Source organism: Peromyscus eremicus, chromosome 8a (genome assembly GCF_949786415.1).
Source record: "Peromyscus eremicus chromosome 8a, PerEre_H2_v1, whole genome shotgun sequence".
Lineage (NCBI taxonomy): Eukaryota > Metazoa > Chordata > Mammalia > Rodentia > Cricetidae > Peromyscus > Peromyscus eremicus.
In genome coordinates this window covers 103,570,831-103,597,845 of record NC_081423.1, presented here as the reverse complement: position 1 = coordinate 103,597,845, position 27,015 = coordinate 103,570,831, and the positions used below count along the sequence as shown (strand labels likewise).

General features: G+C 44.5%; 1 protein-coding gene and 1 long non-coding RNA gene across 3 annotated transcripts; one reads left to right on the top strand and one right to left on the bottom strand.

The window, feature by feature from the left end:
• Positions 1-196: 196 nt before the first annotated feature.
• On the bottom strand, positions 197-1,527 carry LOC131918062 (uncharacterized). The gene is made up of 2 exons (XR_009380822.1): positions 1,374-1,527; positions 197-326 (listed from the first exon to the last, which is right to left on the bottom strand). It is a non-coding gene; the product is annotated as an uncharacterized LOC131918062 (long non-coding RNA).
• Positions 1,016-24,394, top strand: Wdr45b (WD repeat domain 45B). Of its 2 annotated transcripts, XM_059272342.1 has the most exons (11): positions 1,016-1,216; positions 4,809-4,883; positions 8,318-8,419; positions 10,374-10,461; positions 12,024-12,118; positions 13,611-13,801; positions 20,966-21,051; positions 21,903-22,004; positions 22,700-22,821; positions 23,149-23,263; positions 24,199-24,394. In XM_059272342.1, exons 1-10 carry the CDS (start codon positions 1,150-1,152, stop codon positions 23,253-23,255), a joined length of 1,035 nt encoding a protein of 344 aa, XP_059128325.1. In that variant the 5' UTR covers positions 1,016-1,149; the 3' UTR covers positions 23,256-23,263; positions 24,199-24,394. The 2 variants fall into 2 exon arrangements, with proteins under 2 accessions (XP_059128325.1, XP_059128324.1); XM_059272341.1 differs by having other exon boundaries at positions 1,017-1,216; positions 23,149-24,394.
• The last annotated feature ends 2,621 nt before the right edge of the window (positions 24,395-27,015 follow it).

Below are 27,015 nucleotides of genomic sequence, written 5' to 3'. Positions count from 1 at the left end.
CAAGCTTTATCAAATTAAATGTGAGTTTCATAAGCAAAATCAAGCTGCTTGTAGTGAGGTAACTGAAATCAGGCTGCAAGGTGGGAAGGGGGGCTCACAAGCTCTCCCTGTGCAACTCACTTCCTTCCCAGGTTGTTGGGTGGGGCAGAGAGGAGGATGAGAATATCCTGGGTCATTTGAAGAACTGCCACAAAAATTACCAAGACGGGGTAGTTTATAAATAATAGAAGTATGATTCTCATTGTTCTGAAGTTCTGGAGGCCAGATTTTCAAGGACAGGACTCCCGCATGATGACTCTCTGCTTCCAAGATGCTATATGTCTTCACTAGGGAGAAAGAATAGTAAAATTAGGGAGGGGCCAGTGAGAAAGAAGGGAACCAGAGAATGAGTAGTAGTAGAGCAGAAGCACCAGCTTCCATAGCCATTCAGTTTGACTCTGGTCTAACTGGAGTCCAAACCTCTGTGACGAAGGCACCCCAACTAACAGTCCCCCGAGGTTAAGTGCCGGTGGGGACGACTTCCCTATGGGATCGTGTCCTATGAGACTCTTGGAGTTAGGGAGATGTCTCTTGGGAATTTGTGTCTGTGGGAAGACGTGTCAGACTGCTGGAGAGCCCAGAAAGACACAGCGGATAGTCTGTCTGTTTCTTGGATGGAGCGGGGGTTGTCTGCTGAAAAACGCAGGTGCTATTACAAGGAGGCTGCTTCTGGTGGAACGTGTGTTCCGTGGAATCGTGGCTAGGGTTTCGGGGAAACTGGGTTGTGCGCAGGAGTGTCGGACGCGGTCTGCTCGGTAGCAAGTCCTGGATCCTGTCAGTCCTGCCCTGCTGTGAGTGCTTAAGCATCTCCCTCCCTCCGCAGCTCCTCCTCTGATCTGTCCAGTCCCGCCCCTTATGGACGAGCTTGGCATCCCCCGCCACCAACTTCCCTGGGTTGGTCGTCATTGGCACTCGTGCTTGCTGGTTATGCGCACGCGCACCGACAGGTCCGCGCGCACTGACGACGCATGCACTGACGACACACGCACGACGCAAGCCCCTAGGACCCTCGCTTCCGGCCGCGGCGGCCCTAGCGCCGCGCGACCGGATAGATCGTCTGGTTTTCAGCGGTATGCGGTGCTGAGGAGCGACGGACCCCGCAGCGGCGCCATGAACCTCCTGCCGTGTAACCCCCACGGCAACGGGCTGCTGTATGCCGGCTTCAACCAGGACCATGGTGAGACTCCGGGCCCAGCTCTGTGGCAAAACCCCAGCCCTTCCGGGAGACCCCGACCCGACGCTGTCGCTACTTACTGCAGGGCCCCGGACCTGTCGCGAGTGTCCCCCGTACCCTAATGGGAGACCTTCGTTACACCCTGCGACCTCAGACTTACTCTGTGGCAGGAGCTCTCCCAACCTTGTATGGAGACACCCCCATTCCCCGCTTCTCCAGCCAGAGCAACCATAGCGTGGCGAGTTCCCCCCCGCGGGCGCGCTGCCGCTGTCTGCGAGCAGCCTCACTTTTTCCTGGGTGCCTAGACCACGCAGGCTTACTGCCCGGCGTAAGGGTCTTAAGTACTTACGTTGCCATCGGGTGTCGTCACGGAGAGGCAGTTTGTCATGGTTCTTGTGCTCTGGCACCTTCGCCAAGTGTAGGTTCTCGCCTTGATGCGGATCCCAGCAAGTCACCTCGCCCTCCCTTGTAGTATTTTCTTCTGTTTAGTAGAATCAAAGGGCTTAGATGATTTGCCTTTCCGGGAACTGCCCTTTGAGTTTGGGATCTTGGGGAAGATGTTCTTGCCACTGCGTGCTGTGCTCCAAGATGTGGGCGGGAACCCCTCTTGGTGGAGATTGTATCCCCTGCCTCCGATGCCAAGTTCCCCTTTCAATATTTTTTTTTTCTTGTTTTTTCGAGACATGGTTTCTCTGTGTAACCCTGGCTGTCCTGGAACTCACAGAGATCCGCCTCCCTATACCTCCTTAAAGATGTTCACCATCACGCCTGGCTGTTTCGTTTTTTGAGAGGGAGTCTCACTATATAGACAGTGGCTGGCTTTAAACTATGCTGATACTCCTATTTCATACACCATACTCACACCATCCCTCTCAAGATAATTTTAAATAATTTATTTTGAGGTTTTGGGGTACAAAAAATAAATAATTTTAAGCAGATAGTACTATTGTGTATCTGATCTGTATATATTTACTTGGAGTTCATGTGCTAGGCATTTCAGGAGGATTGAAGGATGCATTCAATATAATCTAAACCTCTAGGATAGCTATAACATTTCTAAAGTAAAACCAAGCTAGGGCGTAGAAAATGTGTACATCCTGTGACAGGTGTAGAAAGCTTTCCTTTAAATTGGAGATGGGCAAAATTAATATTGACCTTTGAAGGCACTGGCAGTTCTTGGAAGAGAGCAGTTAGACTCAAGTGTGGTGGCCTTGAGCAGCATGGAATTACTGACCTGATGATTTGCAGTGTTAGTCCCCTTGTGGGGACTGTGAAGGAGCACAGTTAGCATTAACATGTTAGGGGTGAAATGTACAGTGAGCATCATCTGGCTGAACATTTGGAATTTTTAACAACAGGAAAAGATTGTAATTTTTTGAATAAATTTTGGTAATCAAACTTTTTACAGAATTAATAATTATACAGTTCCTTAAGAAATTAGCTTTTAGCCAGGTGTGGTGATGCATGCCTTTGACCCCAGCACATGGGAGGCAGAAGCAGGCAGATCTCTTGAGTTTCAAGCTAGCTTGGTCTACAGAGTGAGTTCCAAGACTGCTGGGGCTACACAGAGAAACCCTGTCTCCAAAAACCAAAGAAAAGAAGAAAATAGCTTTTGAGCTGGCAAATTGTCTTAGTTACTTTTCTGTTGCCCTGATGAGACACCATGACCAAAGCAACTTATATAAGAGTTTATTGGGAGCTTACTGTTTCAGAGGGTTGGAGTACATGACATCATGGCAGGGAACTTGATAGTGGGTAGGCAGGCATGGCACTGGAGCAGCAGCTGAGAGCTTACATCTGATCCACAAGCAAGAAGCAGACAGACTGGGAATGATATAAGCTTTTGGACCCTCAAAGCCTGCCCCAGTGACACACTTTTCCAAGGCAATATCTCCATATCCTTCCCAAATAGTTTCGCCAACTAGGCAGCAAACATTCAGATATATGAACTAGTGGGGGCCATTCTTTTTGTTTGTTTTGTTTTTGTTTCGAGACGGTTTCTCTGTGTAGTTTTGGAACCTGTCTTGGAACTCACTCTGTAGACCAGGCTGGCCTCAAACTTATAGAAATCTGCCTGCCTCTGCCTCCCAAGTACTGGGATCAAAGGCATGTACCACCAGCGCCTGGTATGGGGGCCATTCCTCCCCCCCCCCCCCCCAGACAGGGTTTCTCTGTGTAGCTTTGCACCTTTCCTGGGGCTCACTTGGTAGTCCAGGCTGGCCTCAAACTCACAGAGATCCGCCTGGCTCTGCCTCCCGAGTGCTGGGATTAAAGGTGTACGCCACCACCACCTGGCTATGGGGGCCATTCTTACTCAGACCTTTCACAGGAATGTAGCTCAGTTAATGTAGTGAATACCTAGCTTTCATGAGGTCATGGGTTTGTACTAAACTAATATTTCCCTTAACTGGGAGTTATGGTACAGTACTGTTATCTCAGCACTGGGGAAGTGGAGGCAAGAGGATCGGAAGTTCCAAGGTTATCTTGGGCTATATGAGACCCTGTCTGAAAAAGAAATAGACTTTAATACCAAAGTTTTTGGCTAGAGTTAAGCCTTACAGTATGAACTCACATCAAGCAGTTGAGTCAGTCATAATTTGGTTTGGTTTATAGATTTACACCTCCCCCCACACAGGGTTTCTCTGTGTAGTTTTGGTGCCTGTCCTGGATCTTGCTCTGTAGACCAGGCTGGCCTCGAACTCACAGAGATCCACCTGGCTCTGCCTCCCGAGTGCTGGGATTAAAGGCCACCGCCACCTAGCCTACTTTTGGTATTATTTGCTGCTTTTTTTGTCATTATTGTTTTGGGTTTGTGTTTAATTGGGCTTTTTTGCTTTTTGTGTTTTTTTGATTGATTGTTTTTTGAGACAGGGTTTCTCTGTGTAGCCCTGGCTGTCCTGGAACTCTGTAGACCAGGCTGGCCTCAAACTCAGAGATCCTTCTGCCTCTGCCTCCCAAGTGTTGGGAATAAAAGGCATGCACCATCACTGACTGGCTGCTCTTGCTAGGTTTACAAAATACTTTGTATGTGTGTATGGGGGCGGGTGTGGGTGCCCATATAAGCACATTTATGTGGAGACCAGAGGCAGGCAGCAGGTGTCTTTCTCTGTCTCTAAAGGTGAAGAGGTGAACCAGAGCTGGTAGGATGGCACCTCAGAGGACCTTTGTGTTCCTTTAAACCCATTATACATTGTACAGCTGCTTCAAGGAACCAAGCCTTGCAACATTAAATTGGGAAAAAAAAAAATTGGAGGGTTTGGTTTTCCTTCTCTTAGCTGAAGCTTGATTTGAATAATCGTTGAGCATCATGTTTAAAGTTAATCAATGTAGTTTTATGTTGCCATGATTATAGGAATCGCCATATCATCTTGAGACCTGGGTGCTTTTTCAGTTCCTAGCAGTAGTACCTTTTATTTGGGGAAACTGCATGTTAAATTGCGACCCGAAGTACATCCCAGGAAATGATGCTTCTGAAGTAGCTGTGGCTTAGTACACAGCATATATGATTTGAATATGTAATAGAGGCTTCCCTGGACCCCTTCTGCTAGCAACAGTCATGGGGATTAATATATCTCTTTCATGTTTCTTGCTTTAGGATGTTTTGCGTGTGGGATGGAAAATGGATTCCGAGTCTATAACACCGATCCACTCAAAGAAAAAGAGAAACAAGGTAAGGAAATGATGGTCATTTCTTGGGTTTCCCCCTTATTAGCCCTCACCTCAGTCTAGAGAAAGGGCCTTAACTGAGAAACAAGCAGAGTTTGGCCCTTTGTATACTGGGGCAGACATGTGTTTTTACAGGTGTTCCTTGTGCTGGCTGTATTAAGGGACAAGTGTGGCCAAGCTGCATTCTTTTTTTTTTTTTTTCTTTGAAACATGGTTTCTCTGTGTAGCTTTACACGTTTCCTGGAAATCACTCTGTAGCCCAGGCTGGCCTCGAACTCACAGAGATCTGTCTGTCTCTGCCTCCTGAGTGCTGGGATTAAAGGCGTGCAGGACTACCGCCCAGCCCAAGCTGCATTCTTTAATGAATTATTATGCTTCTTTTCCTCTACACATCTTCAGCCCCCGCTACCTCTGCTTGGAAGAACAAAGTATATTTAACGCAGGGTACTTTTCACACTTTCTTGATGAATGTAAAACTAGAGAAATCAGATCATGGGTTTAATTCCAGTGTATGGGACTTTTAAACTCTTCAAATGTCCAGCACTTTCAAAGTATTTTAATAGTTGGGTATAATGGTACATATCTGTAACCCTGACATTCTGATCTTAGCAATTAGGAAGTGCTAGCAATTGAAGCTGGGTCCTTGGGAAGAGCAGCCAGTATTCTTAACTGCTAAGCTCCTTAATCTGTGTTTTCATAAAATAAAAATTTTCAAAAGCGCCGGGCGGTGGTGGCGCACGCCTTTAATCCCAGCACTCGGGAGGCAGAGTCAGGCAGATCTCTGTGAGTTCGAGGCCAGCCTGGGCTACCAAGTGAGTCCCAGGAAAGGCGCAAAGCTACACAGAGAAACCCTGTCTCGGAAAACCAAAAAAAAAAAAAAAAAAAAAAAAAAAAAATTCAAAAGCTGCAACCAAAAATTGTACAGATAAATAAAATAATTGTGCTTTTCATATTTATGATTAGTTTTTATAAGTAGAGGGTTTTTCAGCTTAGTTTCGCTTCCCTTTTTTTTGGTTTTTCGAGACAGGGTTTCTCTGTGTAGTTTTGGTGCCTGTCCTGGTTCTCGCTCTGTAGACCAGGCTGGCCTCAAACTCACAGAGATCCACCTGGTTCTGCCTTCTGAGTGCTGGGATTAAAGGCGTGCGCCACCACCGCCCAGCTTATATATTTTTTCTTAAACATTTGACAGTTCCTGGTCCTTACCTGCTGGGATAGTAAAGCACTAGCAATAAGTGAACAAGTTTCAGATAAAACATTGAAAATGAACAATAATGTCCATTTCTCCCCAAAGTTGGATTTTAAATTTTCTGATTCCAGAACTATCTTAGCTCTGTAAAAGGAAGTTATCGTCCAGCTGAAGTCACACATATCTGTAATTCCAGTGCTCTGGAGGCTGAGGTAGAAGAATTTTGAGTTCCAGCTATAAAGTGGGGCCCTGTCTAATAAAGCACCAAGCTGGTTATGGTGGTGCAAGCTTTCAATCTCAGCACTCTGGAGGCAGAAGCAGGTAGACCTGAGTTGGAGGCAAGCCTGATCCTGTCTCAAATTAAAAACAAGCAAGCAAACCAAAAACCAGACACTGTCTTCTATTCTTCTTCTTTTGTGTGTGTGTGTGTGTTTTTTTTTTTGTTTGTTTGTTTTGTTTTTTGTTTTTCCCTTCGAGACAGGGTTTCTCTGTGTAGTTTTGGTGCCTGTCCTGGAGCTCGCTCTGTAGACCAGGCTGGCCTCGAACACATAGAGATCTACCTGGCTCTGCCTTCCAAGTGCTGGGATTAAAGGCATGCGCCACCACCGCCTGGCTTTATTTATTTATTTATTTTTCCTGTCTTCTATTCTTATGATGAAACACCATAACAAGAGCAATGTGGAGAGGAAAAAGGGTTTATTCGGCTTACATATCCCAAGTCACCATTCAGTGAGAGAAACCAAGGCAGAAACTCAACAGGCCAGGAACCTGAAGGCAGGAACTGAAACAGAGGCCATGGAGGATTGCTGCTTACTGGTTTAATCCCCGTGGTTTGCTCAGCCTGCTTTCTTAGAGAACTCAGGACCATCAACCCAAGGATGCCCGCCCCCCACAATGGGCTGGATCTTTCTCATCAATCCCTCACTAATTAAGAAAACGCTCTACAGGCCAGCTTAAAGCTAAATCTTAGGGAGGCATTTTCTCAATTGAGGTTCCCTCCTCTCAGATTACTCTATTGTGTCAAGTTAACATAAAACTAGCTATACAGACAACAAAACTAAAGATAAGATCACTGTGATTCAACAATAATGTCACTGTTATATGGTATGTTGTATCATATGTATCGTTTGTGACCAACCGATCCTGTCTCCCTTCTTCCCTCCCTTCCTCCCTTCCTTTCCACCCAGGGCCTTGTGCATACAAAGCAGGTGCTCCCCTGAGCTTTATCTAGCCCTGGGAACGCCCTGAGTATTACACACTTAGTACAGCAGATGACTGGAATAATTCTCATGTAAACAAACACCCCACACATGAAGTCACTAATTGGCTTAGCTTTGTTTTAGCGCTTTTAGTATACTTGAATTTATTTGTTTATTTATTTACTTTTAGACAGTCTGTATATAGTACAAGCTAGCTTTGTGCTCCTTTTTTGCATGCCTGCATGCTTGGTACACATGTTGAAGTCAGGAGAGTTTTGTGGTTCTGTTCTCTCCGGCATTTATGTAGGTTCTGGAGCTCAAACTCAGATTGTCAGGCTTTGCATGGCAAACTCTTTACCAAATGAGCCATCTTGTGTTCTTAATCCTCCTGCCTCAGCCTCCTGAGTACTGGGGTTACAGGTGTATACCACAACTGCTTGCTTCTTCATCTGTAGGTCTTGTTGCTTGGGAGCTGGGTATAGTGGTGCACGCCTTTAATCCCAGCACTCAGGAGTCAGAGGCTGGCAGATCTCTGTGAGTTCAAGGCCAGCCTGGGCTACAGAGTGAGTTCCAGGACAGGCTCCAAAGCTACACAGAGAAACCCTGTCTTGAAAAAACAACAACAATAACAAAAAAACAATACTTGCTGCTCTTCCAGAGGACCTAATATTGATTCTCAGCACCACATGTCAGCTCACAACTGTCTATGATACCAGTTCCAGGGTTTCTATGCCCTCTTCTAGCCTCTTCGGGCATTAGGCACACACATGGTACACAGATACAGGCAAAGCAGTCATACACTTAAAATAGTGTAAGGATGAAATGCTAGCTAGGTCAGATGTGTTTAATCTTAGCACTCAGAAGGCAGAGGCAGGCAGATCTCTAAGTTTTAAGTGAGGTTTAAAAGCCATGGCTACCATAGTGAGACCTTGGCTCAAAAATCAGTAAATAATTAAATTAAATAGTGGAATGCTGAGTGTTGTAGGTTTTCACTTTTTCCATTTGTTAAATATTTTAACTTACTAAATTATCCTTTTTAAATTATCATTTCAGAATTTTTAGAAGGAGGAGTTGGCCACGTGGAAATGTTATTTCGCTGTAACTATTTAGCTTTAGTTGGTGGTGGAAAAAAGCCAAAATATCCTCCCAACAAAGGTACAGTAGTCCTATCTTTAAAAACTTTGTCATGTATATAGTGGTATCCTGAACTTTGTAAAACATCCTATGTCTGTAACCAAATGAGAGACTCTCTAGTAGTCCTCTGAGGTGTTGAAAACCACTAGGAAAGAAGTTTCCAGAAAGTAGATGGATGGGAAGGCTGGATGTCAACTGTTGATGGGTGGGGAGTACTTCACCTGTAGGTTGATATGGTGTAAGTCATAATTCAGGGTAAAGCAGAGTCTAGGGAAGGTTTTTCCCCTGCTGAAAGCCGTGGACTCAGAAACATTAACTCATTGTGCACATAGAACAAGGAGCCAGCCTGGCTGTAGGTGCATGGTTACAGTATTGGTGTGAACATGTTGTTATATATGTTGAAGGAAATTACAGATAAGAGGTATGGCCCTCATAAAATGAGGGGTGGAGAGCTTTTCACTGTAGACATCACATCCTTAGTTGAGCTTAATCTAGCCTTTGTTAGAAGGAGGAAGTGAACATAACTGATCTCATCTGAGGGAAGAAAGCTTGAGAAAAAGACCTAGAAAGAAGGGAAGATGGAAGGTTGCTTGAAAAGGGAGCAGGACATACCTTGGGGACAGTGGAGACTAAGTGTCAGTTGAGGGTGTATTGGGAGGGTAGCTAGTGTCTGGTAGAGAATTGGAATAACTCAGGTATGATGCAGGAAAAAAAGGAAAGGATTATGAGGGTAGGAGGGTACCTCAGGGGTGTCTTGAGTCCTTGGTTCTATTATCAAGTACCCAAAAAGAAAAGAAATGGGACCATGTACAAAGGCAGAGGTGACTCTGGGTCCCAGGCTTACCATTCTCAGTAGAGCTCTGTGAACTTGGGAAATAAGAGTCAGCACTCGGGTCAGGTTAACCCTGCAGTTTTGCCTTTGTTTTAGAATCTTGTCCTCCTCTTTTCTTTGTGCTACTATGAAATGAACCTAAGTTCTATATTCCCAGCTACCTTCCTTTTTTTTTTCGAGACAGGGTTTCTCTGTGGAGCTTTGTGCCTTTCCTGTAACTTACTCTGTAGACCAGGCTGGCCTCAAACTCACAGAGATCCGCCTGCCTCTGCCTCCCAAGTGCTGGGATTAAAGGCATGTGCCACCATCACATGGCCTATAATTACTTTTAAAGATTTTTAAAATTATTATTTATTTATGCATGGGGTGGGGAAGAGAGAAGTTTCAGAAATTGGTTCTCTTCCCACCATGTGGATTCTAGGTATTGAACGCAGGTTACCAGACTTGTGCAAAAACCTTTACCTACTGAGCCTTCTCTTTGCCACCTGCCATTCCTTCTCCCACTTGGTCCTCTACTCTCCCCTTTTCTGTATGGTGGTAGGAACTGGACCTAAGGCCTCGAAAGGCATACTGGACAATATTCAACAATAAGCTATATTCCCAGCCCATTTTAAAACATCTATCATGTGCGTTTGAGTGTACACCACATGTTTGTGGGTGCCAGAGGAGGCCAGAAGATGACAATGGATTCCCTGGAACTGGAGTTGTGATTGTGAGCTGCCAGACATGGGTGCTCAGTACTGAACTCAAGTCCACTGGAAGAGCAGAAAGCACACTTAACCAACAAGCCATCTCTTCAGCCCCAGTTTTCATTTTTGAAACAGGCTTCTCTCAGCATTTAAACACTTAGTAACGATAGTCAGACTTGCTTTTTAGCTCAAAGAGGTGACACTGTGCTTGAGTGTGTAAGACAGATTGGTTTCCTAAGATCTTGGTTGTGCTTGTGTCTATTGCATAGGGATGGGGTGCAAGTGAGTAGAGAGGGTTCTGGGGGTAAGCTCCACCTAGCCTTATAAGCCTGGCTGTACCCCACCATTGCCAGGTATGTCTTCTGGGCATGTTTGGCCTCATGGTTCAGGTGCTATCTACAGTTTGGCACTGTGAGCTACCTGTGACACCACATGCACTCTTCTGGTGTTTCAGTGATGATCTGGGATGACCTGAAGAAGAAGACAGTCATCGAGATAGAGTTCTCCACAGAGGTCAAGGCTGTCAAGTTGCGGAGAGATAGGTGGGTTTGATATTACTCTTCTAAGTGAAGTTTGATTTCTTTAAGACCAGATGCAATGATATTCTATGGAACAATGTATTAAAATGTCAGTAACTATAGCTTGTGACCCATAGCAGAAGAGTTTTTTTGGTTTTTGTTTTTCTGCCCTGAGGAAGGCTAGAAATTTGATTGGCTTCTAGATTCTTCAGAGGGATGTTCTGGGTAGGCATGGGGATGTCTCCAGGTCTGCATGTGAAGCCTTGTCAATTGCTACATTTTACTAGGTGTTCCCATGTTGACAGTAGAGGAGAATTTGGAAGCTGATCTTGCCATTGATTCTTACCTGCTGAGAGTAGCAGGCCCTACCCAGCACTGCCTTACAAAGCTCTTCCTGTTGGCTTGTTGACCAAGAGAAAGAAGAGCTTCATTACATGGGTTTTAATTGGATGTGATTTATGTATCATCATATTCTTAAGATTTCCCTGTATAGCCAGGCAGTGGTGGTGCACGCCTTTAATCCCAGCACTAGGAAGGCAGAGCCAGGTGGATCTCTGTGAGTTGGAGTCCAGCCTGGTCTACAGAGTAAGATCCAGGACAGGCACCAAAACTACACAGAGAAACCCTGTCTCAAAAAAAAAAAACAATGAAAAAAAAAAGATTTCTCTGTAGAGCAAAAAACTGTTCAGAAAGTTGAGTGTATATAGGAGCTGTTCCTGCATCATTCTTAGGTTGGTTACGGCAGTGCTTAGAGGCCTTAATAATGCAAATACTGGACCCAAACTAATAATCTTCTACTTGAAAACTTTTTAGGTGGTGTTTTATTCTGTTCTTGTTTTAGTTTGTTGAGTCAGGGTTTTACTAGGTAGCCCAAACTGGCCCTAAAGTCTTACTATTCTGCCTTAGCTTCCTAAGTGACGGGAAGGACTTTCTCAGGCATGTGTGACTACTCTTGGCACAATTTCCTTAATTATAGAAATGTTTTAAGAGTATGAGAGTGTAATTCTGTGATACGTCTCACTGCGCTAATGCTCTAGTTGAGATGTCTGGTCATGATGTTTCTCTAAGCTTACAAGTTTCTCTGAGACTGACCTCTGAAAGGTGATGGGCCCACTCAGCTGTGCTCAACCCTTATGCTTTTGTCTTCTTGGCCACACTGGGACCTGTTTCTAACAGGAGTAATGGTATACACCTATAATCCAACATTTGGGAAATGAAGGCAAGAGGATAATGAGTTCAAGGTCACCTTCCAGTACATAACAAGGTCAAGGCCAGTTTGGGCTATGTGAGACCCTATTTCAAAAAAACAAAACAAAGCAGGTGTGTTGGTATACATTCACAATCCCAGCACTCAGGAATCAGAGAAAAGAGGACTACTGCAAATTTGAGGCTGAAGCTACCTGAGCTACAAAGTGAGACCCTGATCACAAAACAAAACAAAACAAAACAAAACAAAAAAACAATAAAAGCCCAGTCCTTTTTGTATGAGGTACTTCTGTGTTTCTGAGTTTCGAAATGGGAACAGAAATCACAAAATGCTTATTTTACTTTTGAGGAGAGGACTCTGATTGCATTTTTCTTTCCAGAATTGTGGTGGTTTTGGATTCCATGATTAAGGTGTTTACATTCACACACAATCCCCATCAGTTGCACGTCTTTGAAACCTGCTATAACCCTAAAGGTGAGAGCTGGAGAGGAAGAGCAGCCATGGGAAGTTGGTCCATGTGGGGATAAAGATGAGGCCTGGGTGCCCTGACCCCAAGTGGGTCCTTGTCTGAGTAGTAGAACTGTGGTGGGTCTGTCCTGTGCACACTCAGACACTCTGAAGCAGTGTTAGCTTTTTCCTCCCGCCAGCCTGAGCTCCCTTAGCATCTTGGATGGGAATTCTGAAGCTACACCCTTACCACAGTCTGGGGGATTCTTTCTCTGCTACCTGCCTTCCCAGCAGTTTTGAGCCACCAGCTAACCACACTGGGAGCCACTGAGCTCTGGCCTTTTCGTCTTTTCTTTGGAGTAGACTGTTTATGACTGACTTGTGTATTCAATTGTCACCCTCCTACTGTCACAAAAATTGTAATTTTTTTAATTACATTGTGCTATAAGTTACATTACTCACCCCCCATATTTCCCTTCATTTTTCTCTTTCCTTTTTTCTCTCTCTTTCCTCTTTCCCTTTTTCTTTTGAATGAAGTCTTGCTTGGTTGCTCAGGCTAGTCTTGAACTTGAGGTGCTCCTGACTCGGCTTCCAGAGTAGCTGACCTACTCTGGAACCTAACCAGCCAGGATGTACATGTCTAACTCTCTGAATACTTTTGTTTATTGAGACAGGGTCTCGTAGCCTAGGCTGGCCTCCAACTTACACTCCTCCTGCCTCAGCCTCCCGAGTGCTGCGATTTTACAGATGCTGTGCTCCACCACACCCTGCTGAGGACCATTGTTTTTGATACAGGCTTTTTGGTTTTGGTTTTGGTTTCTGTTACATTACTTTGGTTCCTTTTGTTTTGATCAGTAAGAATCAGTCTCTTTTGGACTCTCCATTCTTTTCCAATGATCCATATGCCCGTACCATTCTGCCATTATTGCTAGAACTTTAAAGTTAATCTTAAAATTATGTAACATGAATCTTCCAGTCTTACGTTACACAATTTTTTTGGTCTTTTAGGACCTTTCTTCTACCTCATAACTCTCCCTGTCAGCTTGTGTGCTGAGGTTTTAGCTGTGTCTTTTGAAGGCTGTGGATGAGTTATACAGGCAAAGTTGGCTTTTCCATCCGTGGCCTTGGAAAGTGTGTCTGGGTCTCTGCATAGTGTGGTACATCTGTTTCTAGATTGACTCCTAAGTATTTGAGGGTTTTTGTGTTATTGCTAATGGAGTAGTTCTTAAATTTTGTAATTTTTTTATTGTATTCTCAGTAGCTGGCATTATGGAAGACAGACACCTGATAAATGTGTTCAGTAGTAAATTGTTCAGCAAATGTTCCCTGTTATAAGCAGGTGTCATGGGCAGCAGCTTTGTCAGCCCTGATATTCTTTCCAGTGATTATGATTCTGAGGTAAATACACAAATAGTTAACTTGTGACTGCAGACTTGAGGGCAGGAAGTAGGTTTGGGTTGTGAGGAAACAGGCTTTGGCCAGTGTCATCTCCCAACCAGTTTTCTCTGTCTCTGCATAGGCCTCTGTGTCCTGTGTCCCAACAGTAACAACTCCCTTCTCGCCTTCCCCGGCACTCACACCGGGCACGTACAGCTTGTGGACCTGGCCAGCACAGAGAAGCCACCCGTGGACATTCCTGCACATGAGGGTGTCCTGAGCTGTATTGCTCTCAACCTGCAGGGAACAAGAATTGCAACTGCATCTGAAAAAGTGAGTGCAGGCCATCCATGCCAGTCTGGTCTAGTTATGGGAAGGGATCTAGGCCAGGCCTTCACACATTGCTTTATTTCCTGTTCTTTACAAGCCTAATTTGTTGTTGAAATACAATAAAGATAGAATGCTGACCTGAGTGTGGTGGCACATGTGTGTAATACCAGCTCTCAGAAGGCTGAGACAGAGAGGCTATTAAATTCAGTGCCACTTAGGGCTGCAGAGCGATACCTTACGTCTTGGTTGTCTGATGACACTTCAGGTATCTTTCACACCTGCCTAAGAATATCTCCTCACTGAATTGCCATATCTAAAAATTTGGTGTATTGACCATTGTATTAGTTATTTGTTGCTGTGATAAAACACCATGGCCAAAAGCAACCATGGAAGAGTTTATTTTGACTTAATACTTCCAGAGGGGGAATCCATAATAACAGGAGAGGCATGGCAGCAGACAGCTAGACCAGGAAGCTGAGAGATCACAGAGAGAACAAACTGTAAATGAGGGTAGGCAATGATTTTTGGTTTTTCGGGACAGGCTTTGTGCCTTTCCTGGAACTCAACTTGCTTAGTACGCCAGTCTGACCTTGAACTCACAGAGATCTGCCTGCCTCTGCCTCTCGAGTGCTGGGATTAAAGGTGTGTGCCACCACCACCTGGCAGGCGATGAATTTTCAAAGCCTCCTCCAGCAAGGTCTCCTAGAGATTCTATAATCTCCTCAAACAGTAACAATAACTGGTGGCTATGTGTTAAAATATTTGAGCCTATGGGAGAGCATTGCTTATTCAAAACCCCAGAACCATGTTATCCTTTATTTTGTCTTAAGTGAAAACCAAAAATTTGTATCTACTTTTAGATTATTTGAGTATGTGTGGCATGGAGGGATGGGGGTAGCTTTGTGAAGTTGGTTCTCTTTCTTTATTTGTGTGGGTCCCAGGCATTGAACTCTGGTTGCCAGGTTTGTGCTGCAAATACCTTTATCTGCTGACCATTGCACAGGCCTCTGAAAATTAGTATCTTTTTAATATGGTTTCTACTTAGGACAATAAGCCCAATATCATTAATTAGAGTGAGCCCACAAGCCAGTGGTGTATCAGTTAGTGAATTCAGCCTCCTGGGAGAACAGGTCACAGCTATGCTCTACCCTGCCTAGTTGTTGCCTGAGCTGTTGGTGAAAGATAGCAGTGGTCAGTGTGTATGTGGACATATAGCAGAGAGTAAGCAAGTCCTGCTTCTTCCTGTCCTGGTCACCAGGAAGCCTAGGTATCTGCAAATATTGCTGTTCAGAGTGAAGTTCAGAAACTATAGATAGCCCACAGTGGCCCAGAATTTGTGATTCTTCTGCCTCAGACTCCTGAATGCTGGGATTACAGGCTGACTAGACAAGTACAGTTTTATGTAACTTTAAAAGTAGGATTTTCTCAGCTGAGGATGTAGCTCATTTGATAGAATGCTTGCCTAATCATATACAAATCCCTGAATATGCTCCCCAGAACTACATTAGCCTTAGTGGTACTCCTGCCTCTGGGAGGCAGAGGCACATGGATTTTAAGAAGCTGAAGGTTGCCAGGCGGTGGTGGTGCATACCTTTAATCCCAGCACTTGGGAGGCAGAGGACAGCCAGGGCTACACAGAGGGACCCTGTCTCAAAAAACAAACAACAACAACAAAAAGATGAAGCAGCAGCTTAAGGTTAGCCTGGTCTGTATAGCAAGCTTCAGGCCAGTCAGGGTTACATAGTGAGACCGTGTCTCAAAACAAATATTAAAGAAGACAGAGAAAAATGCCAAGCATACAAGTTTACAAACACCATTATTTCTCATCACTCATTTGAAAGGCTGAACCAGTAAGATTATAAAAAGTTCTAAGCTAGCCTGGGCTACACAGTGAGATGTCATCTCATTTAAAAAATAAAAGCCTGGTATGGTGGTAACACATGCATTAATCTCAGCACTTGGTGAATCTCTGTGAGTTTGAGGCTAGTCTGGTCTACATAGTGAGTTCCAGGCCAGCCAGTGAGAACTACATAGTGAGACCCTGTCTCAAAACAAAAAAGGTGAGACATAATGATGCATACCTGTAATTTCAGTACTTAGGAGGTAGAAGTAAGAGAATCTATTCTTGGCCAGTCTGGTATGTATAAGAGCCTGTCTTTTTTTTAAAAAAGAAAAAAAAATTAATTAATTAAAGCTGGTGTAGGTAGGATGGACTCATCTGGCAAAGGCTTTTTTTCAAATCCTTTTACCCTTAGATTCTCCATATTCAACTTCCTGCACCTTATTCGTGTATATGCAGGTGATTGTGTGCACATGCATGTGTGGAGACTAGAGGTCAACTTTAGGTGTTCTTTAGGAACCTTGTTTTTGAGATGGTCTATTACTGGCCTGGAACTTACCAAGTAAGCTATGCTGACCAACCAGTGAACACTAGTGATCCCTCTGTCTCTACACCCCTGGTGTTGAGATTACAGATGTGTGCCATTCCTGGCTCTTTAAAATGGGTTTTGGATGGTCCTGATGCTTGGACAGTGAGCACTTCACTGACTGAGGCATCTCCCCAACCCCGTGTTGGGGCTTGCTGCCAGTCATTGTAGCCTAGTTCCAGGTTCAGTGAGAGAATCTGTGTCAAAAAATAAGGCTGAGGGCAATAGAGACAGGTACCTAACATTTATCTTTGGCCTCTAATTGTGTATATACAGTTGTGGACACCCTCACATACATGAATACACATCAGAATCCCATTAGAAATGTAGGACATACGTGTTCTTTTCCCTTTTGTTTTCACCAGTGTGGGTTAGATAAAACTCAGGCCTTATGCACACTAGGCAAGCGTCTTACCACTTCTGAACCCCAGAGCCAACTTAGGATGATTTGACTTAGATTTTCTTACCAGCTTTATAGTGATAATAAAACTACATATTCATTACAAACTTGACTTTGATTTTGGTATTCCCCCCCCCCCCTCTTTCTTTCTTTTTGAGCCAGGATTTCTCTATGTAACAACCCTGAGTGACCTGGAACTCATTCTATAGACCAGACTGGCCTCGAACTCACAGAAATCCTCCTGCCTCTGCTTCCCAAGTGCTGGAATTAAAGGTGTGCACCTTACACCCTGCAAAATTTTGGTTTAATTATTTATTTGTTTGCTTGCTTGTTTGTTTTAATTTGATTTTTTAAGACAGGCTTGTTTTTTTGTTGTTTGTTTTTTGAAACAGGGTTTTCCTGCCTGGCCCACGGTCAGGGCAAATCTCTCTCACCTGCCAGTCCCACAGCCACTCAGACCCAACCAAGTAAACACAGAGACTTATATTGGTTACAAACTGTATGGCCGTGGCAGGCTTCTTGCTAACTGTTCTTACAGCTTAAATTAATCCATTTTTATAAATCTATACCTTGCCACATGGCTCGTGGCTTACCGGCATCTTCACAAGCTGTTTGTCATCGTGGCGGCTGGCAGTGTCTCTCTGCCTCAGCTTTCCACTTCCCAGCTTTATTCTCCTCCTTGTCCTGCCTATTTCCTGCCTAGCCACTGGCCAATCAGTGATTTATTTATTGACCAATCAGCAACACACTTGACATACAGACCATCCTACAGCACTTCCCTTTTTCTTTCTTTCTTTCTTTCTTTCTTTCTTTCTTTCTTTCTTTCTTTCTTTCTTTCTTTCTTTCTTTCTTTTTTTCAAACAGGAAGGCTTTAACCTTAACAAAGTAAAATTACATATGATTTGGGAATTTGGGCGTAGCTTCTCTTACTACTTCCTGCTGGAGGGGGTCGCTGTATCTTATGGGGACACAAAGAAAATTTTAGGATCATGGAGTAGTCTGTGAGGCTGTATCGTCTGAGCCAGTTGCCTTCAAACCATTCTGGATGTTGGATCATCTGGGCCATGGTGTCATCAGAGAACTTTCAGGGGGTCTTGGCTGGTCAAACCTGATGAATCTTAATCTGGAATAAATCCACAGCCTCTGGCTTTCTGTTGGAACAAAAGCAGAGTCTCCTTTCCAAAGCAACACATCCTTACATCCAAATTTTGAAGTCAAGGTACCTTTAAAATATACATATTGGCATAACTCAACAGCTTTTACAATCAAATGTTTTTCTGCAGTTAAAAATCCCAAAGACAACACAATCCAGATTCTCTGTGTAATATTCATCTTCACGTGGCTTATTTTTTATATTAATTTTACTGTCTCTTCAAAGACTTTATTTTTTAAAACTATGTATTTGTTTCTATAACTGTATATATCACCTTTTTTGTCTCTTTTAAGCCTACGTATATTTTACACACATTGTAAACTATTACATCTGAATCTGTCTTATTGTGAATCTATTGCTTTAAACTGCAGCAGCTGTGGCTGCTGGCTCCGCCCACCTCAGCTTCCCAACGTGGCGGTGGTAGTTTACCGCCAGCTCTGGGAGCTATCGTGGGTCTATGCTTTTATCCAAGCAGCGTGTAGCCCAGAAACCTCTTTTTTTTTTGTTTTGTACTAGCAAAGGCTAAATCCACCACGCAATTTAATGTGCCACTTGCAGAGGCCTCATTCCCGCCATACTACAGGTCGAGCACACATGCCAGGAACTCACAAGTAGCTCAAACCAGCAGCTGCCGCTCATTTGAGAGAGACAATTAGGAACTGTTTTTAGCTCCGTTTTAGAATCTTTTTTCTCAGTTTTTAGGTGGAAACGCTTGCCACCACGTTGGGAGCCATTTGTAGCTAAAGTTTTCCTGCCTGGCCCACGGTCAGGGCAAATCTCTCTCACCTGCCAGTCCCACAGCCACTCAGACCCAACCAAGTAAACACAGAGACTTATATTGGTTACAAACTGTATGGCCGTGGCAAGCTTCTTGCTAACTGTTCTTACAGCTTAAATTAATCCATTTTTATAAATTTATACCTTGCCACATGGCTCATGGCTTACCGGCATCTTCACAAGCTGTTTGTCATCGTGGCGGCTGGCAGTGTCTCTCTGCCTCAGCCTTCCACTTCCCAGCTTTATTCTCCTCCTTGTCCCACCTATATTTCCTGACCAATCAGCAACACACTTGACATACAGACCATCCCACAGCAGCCCTGGTTATCCTAGAACTCACTCTGTACACCAGGCTGGCTTCGAACTCACAAAGATCTGCCTGCTGTGCCTCCTAATTTAAGTGATAGGGTATCTTTCTTGTAATGGCGGGTGACAGACAGTAGCAAGCCACAGCTACCTACCAGGAAAAACAACAGATATTCCACACTAAACCGTACTGCCAATGTTTCTTTTGTTAAGACAAGGTGTGACTGTGTATTCCACACTTTTCTGGACCTCACTATGTAGCCTAAACTTACCTAGAACTCAGTAGTTTGAGGGAGTGTTTTGTTTTATTTTGATTTTGAGAAAGAGTCTTACTAAGTATAATGCTGGCAAGCAGTGAACTTGATGTCTACTATGCCATCGTTCCCTGCTCCAACCTTTTTATGGATACAAATATTCAGTAAGTACAGCCCAATAGTGGTGGTGCACTTGAGTGACAAGCAGGTGGATTTCTGTGAGTTTGAGGCAGGCCTGGTCTACAAAGTGAGTTCAGGGACAGCCAGAACTGTTAAACCTTGTCTCAAAAAACAAAACAAAACAAAAACTCAAGTATTCAGTAAATGCATGAGATATTCAACTATTTGTTATAAAATATGCTCTTATGTAAAAGCAATTTTACCCAATGTTAGGCTGTTTCATTTTGCCAATTACAAATCTTTTTATATTCTATTTTGTCACTCATTTAATGTAATACTTATAAAACTATTAACTATAGCCAGGCATAATGGCTTACATCTGTAATACTGGTGTTTGGAAGTTGAAACAGGAGCATGGCCTCAGGGCCAACTGGGGCCATCCTTTGCAATGAGACTATAAAAACAAACAAACAAAAAACAAGATAAACTAATAACTACAAGAGTTTTGTTGTTGCTCTGGATTCTGGGGGGAGGGGGTTGTTGTTGTTTGAGGTTTTTGTTTTGAGGTAAGGGCTCCCTCTATAAACCAGGCTGGCCTCAAACTCATAGAAATCTACCTGCCTCTGCCTTCCAAGTATTGCTATTAAAAACACACTTGGTTTTGTTTGTTTATTTATTTTTTTCTTTTTTCGAGACAGGGTTTCTCTGTGTAGCTTTTCGCTTTTCCTGGAACTCACTTTGTAGACCAGTCTGCCCTGGAACTCACAGAGATCGCCTGCCTCTGCCTCCCGAGTGCTGGGATTAAAGGCGTGCGTCACCGCCGCCCAGCTTTGTTTATTTTAACAAGTTAATTTTAATGAATACTGTTATGACACTGGATTCCTCAATAATTAATGTTTTCTTCCCCAGAATTTGCTTCAATGTCATCTTGTCAGAATTGGTTCTTACAGTCTTGCCTTTGTTTTTGTTTTTTCCAAGACAGGGCTTCTCTGTGTAGTTTTGGTGCCTGTCCTGGATCTCTCTCTGTAGACCAGTCTGCCCTCGAACTCACAGAGATCGCCTGGCTCTGCCTCCCGAGTGCTGGGATTAAAGGCGTGCGCCACCACCGCCCAGCCCAGCCTTGCCATTGTTAGGACTGAGCAGTGTTTGGTTAGTTAGATGGATCAAGTGCATTTCAGGTTTGTTTAGGACACTATCTGGCAGTTCAGTCAGCTGAGAGCAGGGGAGTCTTCCTCCTTGTTCTGCACAGGGATCTGCTGCATCTCCAGGAGTGGGCTGGGAGATGGGTTTATTATAGTACAGAGGTTTGCCAGGTCATTGTCCACAAAAACTGTGACCATTCATGTTTTACTTTTAAGGAAACGTTTGGAGTCTTTTGAGCACATTCTTCCTCAGGGAGGTTAATGCAGTTGGTGTCGATGTTCTCCTTTTATTCTCTGCTGCCTCGTTTCCTGAGAGGAGGAATATCTGATCCTCTTCTTGATGCCTGTCGAGAGTGACACTGCTCTAGCAAGTAACAGGTCTTTGAGTGAGGAACTGCAGCAGGCAGGGAAATGGTCTTCTGACTCCTCCCATGCTGTGCCTGAGTTAGCAGACAAGAGACATGCTGAATTTTAGGTGATGTGGGTGAGTCAAGAAAGGGGTTTTGGGTCCAATGGGTGTTAATATAAATCGTTTCAGACTAATGAGTTATAAATTGTTGATAATGAAACACTTCACTGTTTTTCAAAGGGGACCCTTATAAGAATATTTGATACTTCATCAGGGCATTTAATCCAGGAGCTACGAAGAGGATCTCAAGCAGCTAATATCTATTGGTAAGGACTTCATGTTGGGAGTAGTAAAACCAGGGTGATAGCACAGGTGGGAGGGTATGGCTGAGCTGTTAGGTTAGTGGGTTTCAGCTCTTCGTATTACTGATTTTACTTTTTACTATGGGAAATGTCCACAAAGATGGAACATTGTGGGCCTTCCCTCTCCTCTCCTGTTGCAGCATGGATATGTTTGCCAGATTCTTTCCATCTCCCCTCTATTCCAGCTTACTTCCCTGTGGTACTTACTTCCCATTTTATGGTAGAGGCCTTGCTGATTTATCTGTAATTAATATTGCCAGTTGGTTTTGAGAGTGAATACTTCATCTGTAAGGTCCCACAATGTATGTAGTGCTAAAGCCCAGCCAGGCAGGATTTCATACCATGGCTACAGCAAGAGCCTGGCATCACCCTGGCCACCCCTGGCCTTTGGGTATTGAGCCAAATTTGGGAGATTAGCCTGTGTACCCTGGCTCTTGGGTGCAGCACACTCTCTTGCATGTCTGCTGTCAGTACAGAATGCGTGTGGCCATTTCGTGCTGCAGCACACTTGGTAGTCACCTCCTCGGGGCAATGTATGCCTTTCTCACCTGAACCTCCTGAAACTGGCATGGAGGTCATCTTAGGAAACCCCACACCCTTCACTGGCACACAGGCATCAGCAGTTGTACCTACTGGGCACTAGTGGACAGATTGTTCCCTGGACTTTTGGCTTGGATCCTAGTTCCATGGGGGATGCTCAAAGTCACTGCTTTTGATACAGCAGTGCTGAGAGCTGGGGTGTGGGCTGGTGCATTGTGTGTGTCGAGGGTCCTCTGTATCTGCACAGACCCAAGCCCTGTCTGATTTCTCTGCAGCATCAACTTCAATCAGGACGCTTCTCTCATCTGTGTGTCCAGTGATCATGGCACTGTGCACATTTTTGCAGCTGAAGATCCAAAAAGGAATAAACAGTCTAGGTGAGTTTTAGAAGTGTTGTGGTAGGGAACAGCCCAAAATTAGAGGATCCCCTGTGTTTCCTACAAGGACAAATCTAATCTCAATTTAGGTTGAGCTCTTTCATATCTCATTAATTTGCTGTTTGTGGGATTTCAAACTGAATGTAGATTGATTCTGCACTAACTATCCCACTCCCAAGGCCCCATTATTGTCAAGTTCTTTGACACGTGCTTCTGGGCAGGTTGGCTCCTGAGTGTTGCCATGCTCTTAGCGCATTAATCTGGTGGCATGAGAGCCCTGTGCCCTTCCTGTGCTGAGAGCTGTGCTGTCTTAATACAAAACCATGAACTTTTATTTAAGAAACGAGATCACTCAGTCCAGGGCTGGAGAGGTGGTTCCTCAGGAGCACTGGCTGCTCCTCCAGGGTGCCCTGGTTCAACTCTCAGCACCCACATGGCAGTTTACAGCTGTCTGTAACTCCAGGCCCTGGGGATCTGATGCCTCTTCTGGCCTCTGGGCACCAGGCATCCATGTGGTGCACAGACATATGTGCAGGCAAAGCACCCATACACATAAAATAAAATTAATTAAAAATAAAAACAGTCCTAAACTGTAAAAGAATTTTAGAATTTTCAGCAGCACTCTGGAATTAAGCCAGTAACTGTGTCATTATCTTAGTGAATATAAAGCCTCTCTTTTCTTTTTGTCCCTACAGTTTGGCATCAGCCAGTTTCCTTCCAAAATACTTCAGCTCCAAGTGGAGCTTCTCCAAGTTTCAGGTTCCATCAGGCTCTCCGTGCATCTGTGCCTTTGGGACAGAGCCCAACGCAGTCATTGGTAAGTGGTCTGTGTGGGAGGCCTCAGCATGTGGTCTGGGCTGGACCAACTCTCAAAGTTCCCTTCCCTCCTCCTGTGGCTGGGGTGGGTCCTACTCAAAGCCTTCAGCTTTCAGGGTGCTATTAGTACCTTTCCAGGTCCCCAGGAATGCTTTGAGGGCAGATCTGAAGATGCCGTCAGACTACTTTCCTGTAGCCAACCCTCATTGGATGGGCATGTACCTGGCAGGCTTTAACTCTTGTCTAGCTGTACTCAGGATTCTTGAGGCTTATTTGATTTTGATTGTGGGAGGTAACAATCATGTATTGATGTGGTCTCCTCTCCCAGCTATTTGTGCAGATGGCAGCTACTACAAGTTCCTGTTCAGTCCCAAGGGCGAGTGTGTCCGGGACGTGTGTGCACAGTTCCTGGAGATGACTGATGACAAGCTGTGACTCTGCCTGTGAGTGCAGCTGATGCCACCACCCAATGCCCTGTGGATTCCTGGGGCTGGTGCCAGTGCCCCAGGCCTGTGGGTGAGGGGCTCAAGGATTCCCTCGAGGACCTTGGTCTCGAAGCCATACATGGTTGTCTGCCTTCCTGAGCAAGGCTTCTCATTCCCATATCAAAAGGAATCATCCTCACGGTTCTGCAGATACTCTGTGGCTCTGGGCATCTTGTGCCCTTGCTGGCCACTACCCTTTAGTTCAACTGTGATGTTAGCATTAGTGGCACCACCATACCTTCATGCCAGCAGGCTCCCTGCAGTCCTTGGGGACTGACTGTCCAAGCATGAGTCAGTGGAAGCTTGTAGGAATGAGTGTGTCAGGGCTCACATCCTAGATAATTCCAATAGGGTAATACTAGCAGCTTATCCGGTAGAGTACCTCCTACCACACATGAGGAGCACTGTTCAGAGCACACACTATGGAGTGTTCTGACGTTGTTGGGTCATTAGAGTGAGTCACATCCCAGACCTGCCAGAGAGCAGAATGCTTGTGGCATCCACTTGAGGCACAGTCCTCAGGCTGCAAGGGAGACAGGGTCTCCTGGTTTAGTTTGGGTTAAAACAGAACTTCCCATTACCTTTAGGGAACAAAGTAACACATAGACTTTAAAAATTACTCCCAGAAGAAAGCATTACTTAACTTAGGGGCCTTCTCAGTGCAGTGTCATGTGCCTGTAGCTACCAGTTGTGTGAAGGGAATTGCCTTGGCCTGTGGTGTCTACCCTGTCTCATCTCCCAACATCCCCAGGAACACACACTAACATTGGGGTGGCAGGCACATCCTGGTACTGACACAGGCAACAGGTTCCATGTTTCTGTGCCACTTGAGGTATATGTTTAATTTTTTTACATATCTTCTAAGAAGCTCAGTTTTGCGGTTTTGATTTCAGGTTGCAAACATTTAAATTGTGCTCAGCAGCAGGTTCTCAGTTCTGCCAGTTCCTTCACACTCCTGTAATCGGCTAACTGTGGATTTGATGTCAAGTATGCATGTTACCTTATGTGTATTTAATCATGAAACTTAATTTTGCACACTTGTTTGTACTGTTTCTTTAAAATAAAAGTGACTAATTTTGTTGTACTCTATCTGTAAAGAGCAAAGCCATGTGTAATGAAACGAAATGTTCTCATCCTGAGTATATAATGGGATTGGGGGTCCTGCATCTGCTACAGGACAGACTTGTAGGCTGTTGAGCTGGGAGTGGAGTTCCCTGTTACATGGACATCTACCTCACCCACACAGCCACTGAAAAGAGAACCTGACTTTGTATGGTTTAGGGCCAGCCAGAGAGCAGGTACAGAGGGAACAGCTCATTAAAAAAAACTTTTTGGTATCATTGTCCTGTGCTATACCAGTGTTGACTCCCTGGTTTTAGAGCTATCAGCATGCTGCCCTATGGGAAGATACTGTGAGGCACCAGTCATCTATATACTTTGGCTGGTGTCAGACTGGTTTATGTACATGTGCAGTTTCGGGGGGCAGACAATGTGATGATCCTTCAATGTTATTTCCAGGTTGCAGCGGTTCTGAAGAGTAGGTCTTCCCACAGTGTGAATTGGTTCATCAGAACTGGAGAGGCAAGCAGGTGTCAGCAGATGGCACACCAGGATTTGAGGCAGTGTTGTGCTCTAGCACCATGGTATTGGCATGAGACATGATGAGGTGGCACAAGAGGTCCTGCCATCTACAGTCACCAGCTAAGGCTGTACGTCATTGGGCACAGTCTCCTTGTTAGTGGCCTCCCAAGTCAACTTCCCAGCCCACACCATCCTTGGGACTCCCTCAGCATCTGAAGTTGGTATCAGCTTTGGCACACCATGCAAGGAGTCCTCCAGGCTCCTACTTGTTTTGTAGGGACAGTGAGTGCACATGAGCTCCCTGTGGTGGCAGAGCAAGGCTTAGGAGACTCCAGCACTGTCTGCTCCCCAGATTTTGCTTGTCTCTGGATAAAGACAGAATTGATGGACTGCCAGGCAAAGCTCTGTAGGTTTACAGGGATCAGCAGATTTTCAAACATCCAGTGCTTTGTCAGTGCCATTTTGGACCTTGACCCAAAAGGGGATGTGTGAATGCCAGCACTTCCAGGGATTCCAGAAGCTCCTGGTTGGCTGTTTTTCCTAGGTGTGGCCTTAGCATCTGAGGTCATCCAGGACGTGGATATGAAAAACTGCACTTTGTTTCTGCCTTGCCTCGTCTTCTCAGCAAGCTAAATGTTACCTTTTCGTTGCAGCAAGAGCTGCCAGGTCCTTACCTTCGTTTACCTTTCTCAGATACCACAGGCTTACATGGTTAAGTGAACCTCCCCATGTATGAAATAACCCTGGGTGGACCCTTGGTCATTGCTCCTGCCCTTTTGGCAAACATCACTGTGGGACCAAGTGTTTGTTTAATGTTTTCTTTCTTTAGGCAAATCATGCCTCTGGGTAAAGCATGGTCTGTCAATAGCCTGGTGGTCATGGTCCATAACCTCTCTGCAGTTGGCTGTAAGAGGCATTTGATTGACTTTCACATTTTGGAAAGTACTTATGATTTTAAAAAAATTATGTAGTTTTTGTTGTTTTTCCGAGACAAGGTTTCTCTGTGTAGCCTCTGGCTGTTCTGGAATTCACTATGTAGACCAGGCTAGCTCCAAACTCAAAGAGAATCCACTAGCCTCTGCCTCCAAGTGCTGGGATTAAAGGCGTACACCACCATGCCTAGCTATATGTAGTTCTTACAAACGAGAGAGGAACATACAGAGAACTACAGTGTTGTGAAATTGTCCCACACGTCTACCACCAGAAAAGACCCAAGCCCTTGATGAAAAAATTTTAATTTCAAACAGCATTAGGCACTGAGTTTTGTTTTGAATCTGAGACAAGGTTTCTCTGTTTAACAGCCCTAGCTGGCCTGGAACTCACTTTGTAGACCAGGCTGGCCACCATGCCTGGCCTTAGGTGCTAATTTTTAATTTTTCTAAAAATGTTTGTTTAGTTGGTTGGTTTTTTGAGAACAGGGTCTTGCATAGTCCAGGTTGGGCTTCAACGCTTATGTGACTGAAGATGGCCTTGAATTCCTGGAGCATCCACATTCCAAGTGCTGCTTTAAAAAAGAAAAACAAGTTCTAACGTTAGAAATACTGTGATTGCCCAAAGATATTTGCACTTTTTGCTAGCACAATCAATGTTAAAATGGAAATAATAGTGCACAAAGATTTACAAGCTTGGCTATGGTTTTTTGTTTTTGTTTTTGTTTTTTGTAATAAAGGAGCCGTAATTGCTGGGTCTGAAGGTTTTCAATTTTTATTTACTTACTCGTTTATTTGAGACAGGCTGTCCTGGAACTCGCTGTGTAGACAGGCTGGCATCCAACTCAGAACCTGCTGCCTCTGCCTTTGGAGTGTTGGGATTAATAGGTAGGATGAAAGGTCTAGATACCACAGAGGGCTCCAGAGAGTTCTCAATTTTGATGCTCATTCACTTATTTGTTTAAACCTCAACACTAGGACCAGACTGGGCACATTCTTTTCAAATTTATTTATTGAAACAGTCCTGTATCCCCTCTTGCCTCTCCTGGGAACACAAGCTCTGCCCTCAGCCCTGCCCAATACAAGTCGTTGAAGAATAAGATCTTCATGTGTAGATAGGTTGGATTGTCTGAACATGGATGATAGTCATCTGTGAATTTTTCTTGTGTGTTCCTGGTCTCTTGCATGTTAGGTAAGTGC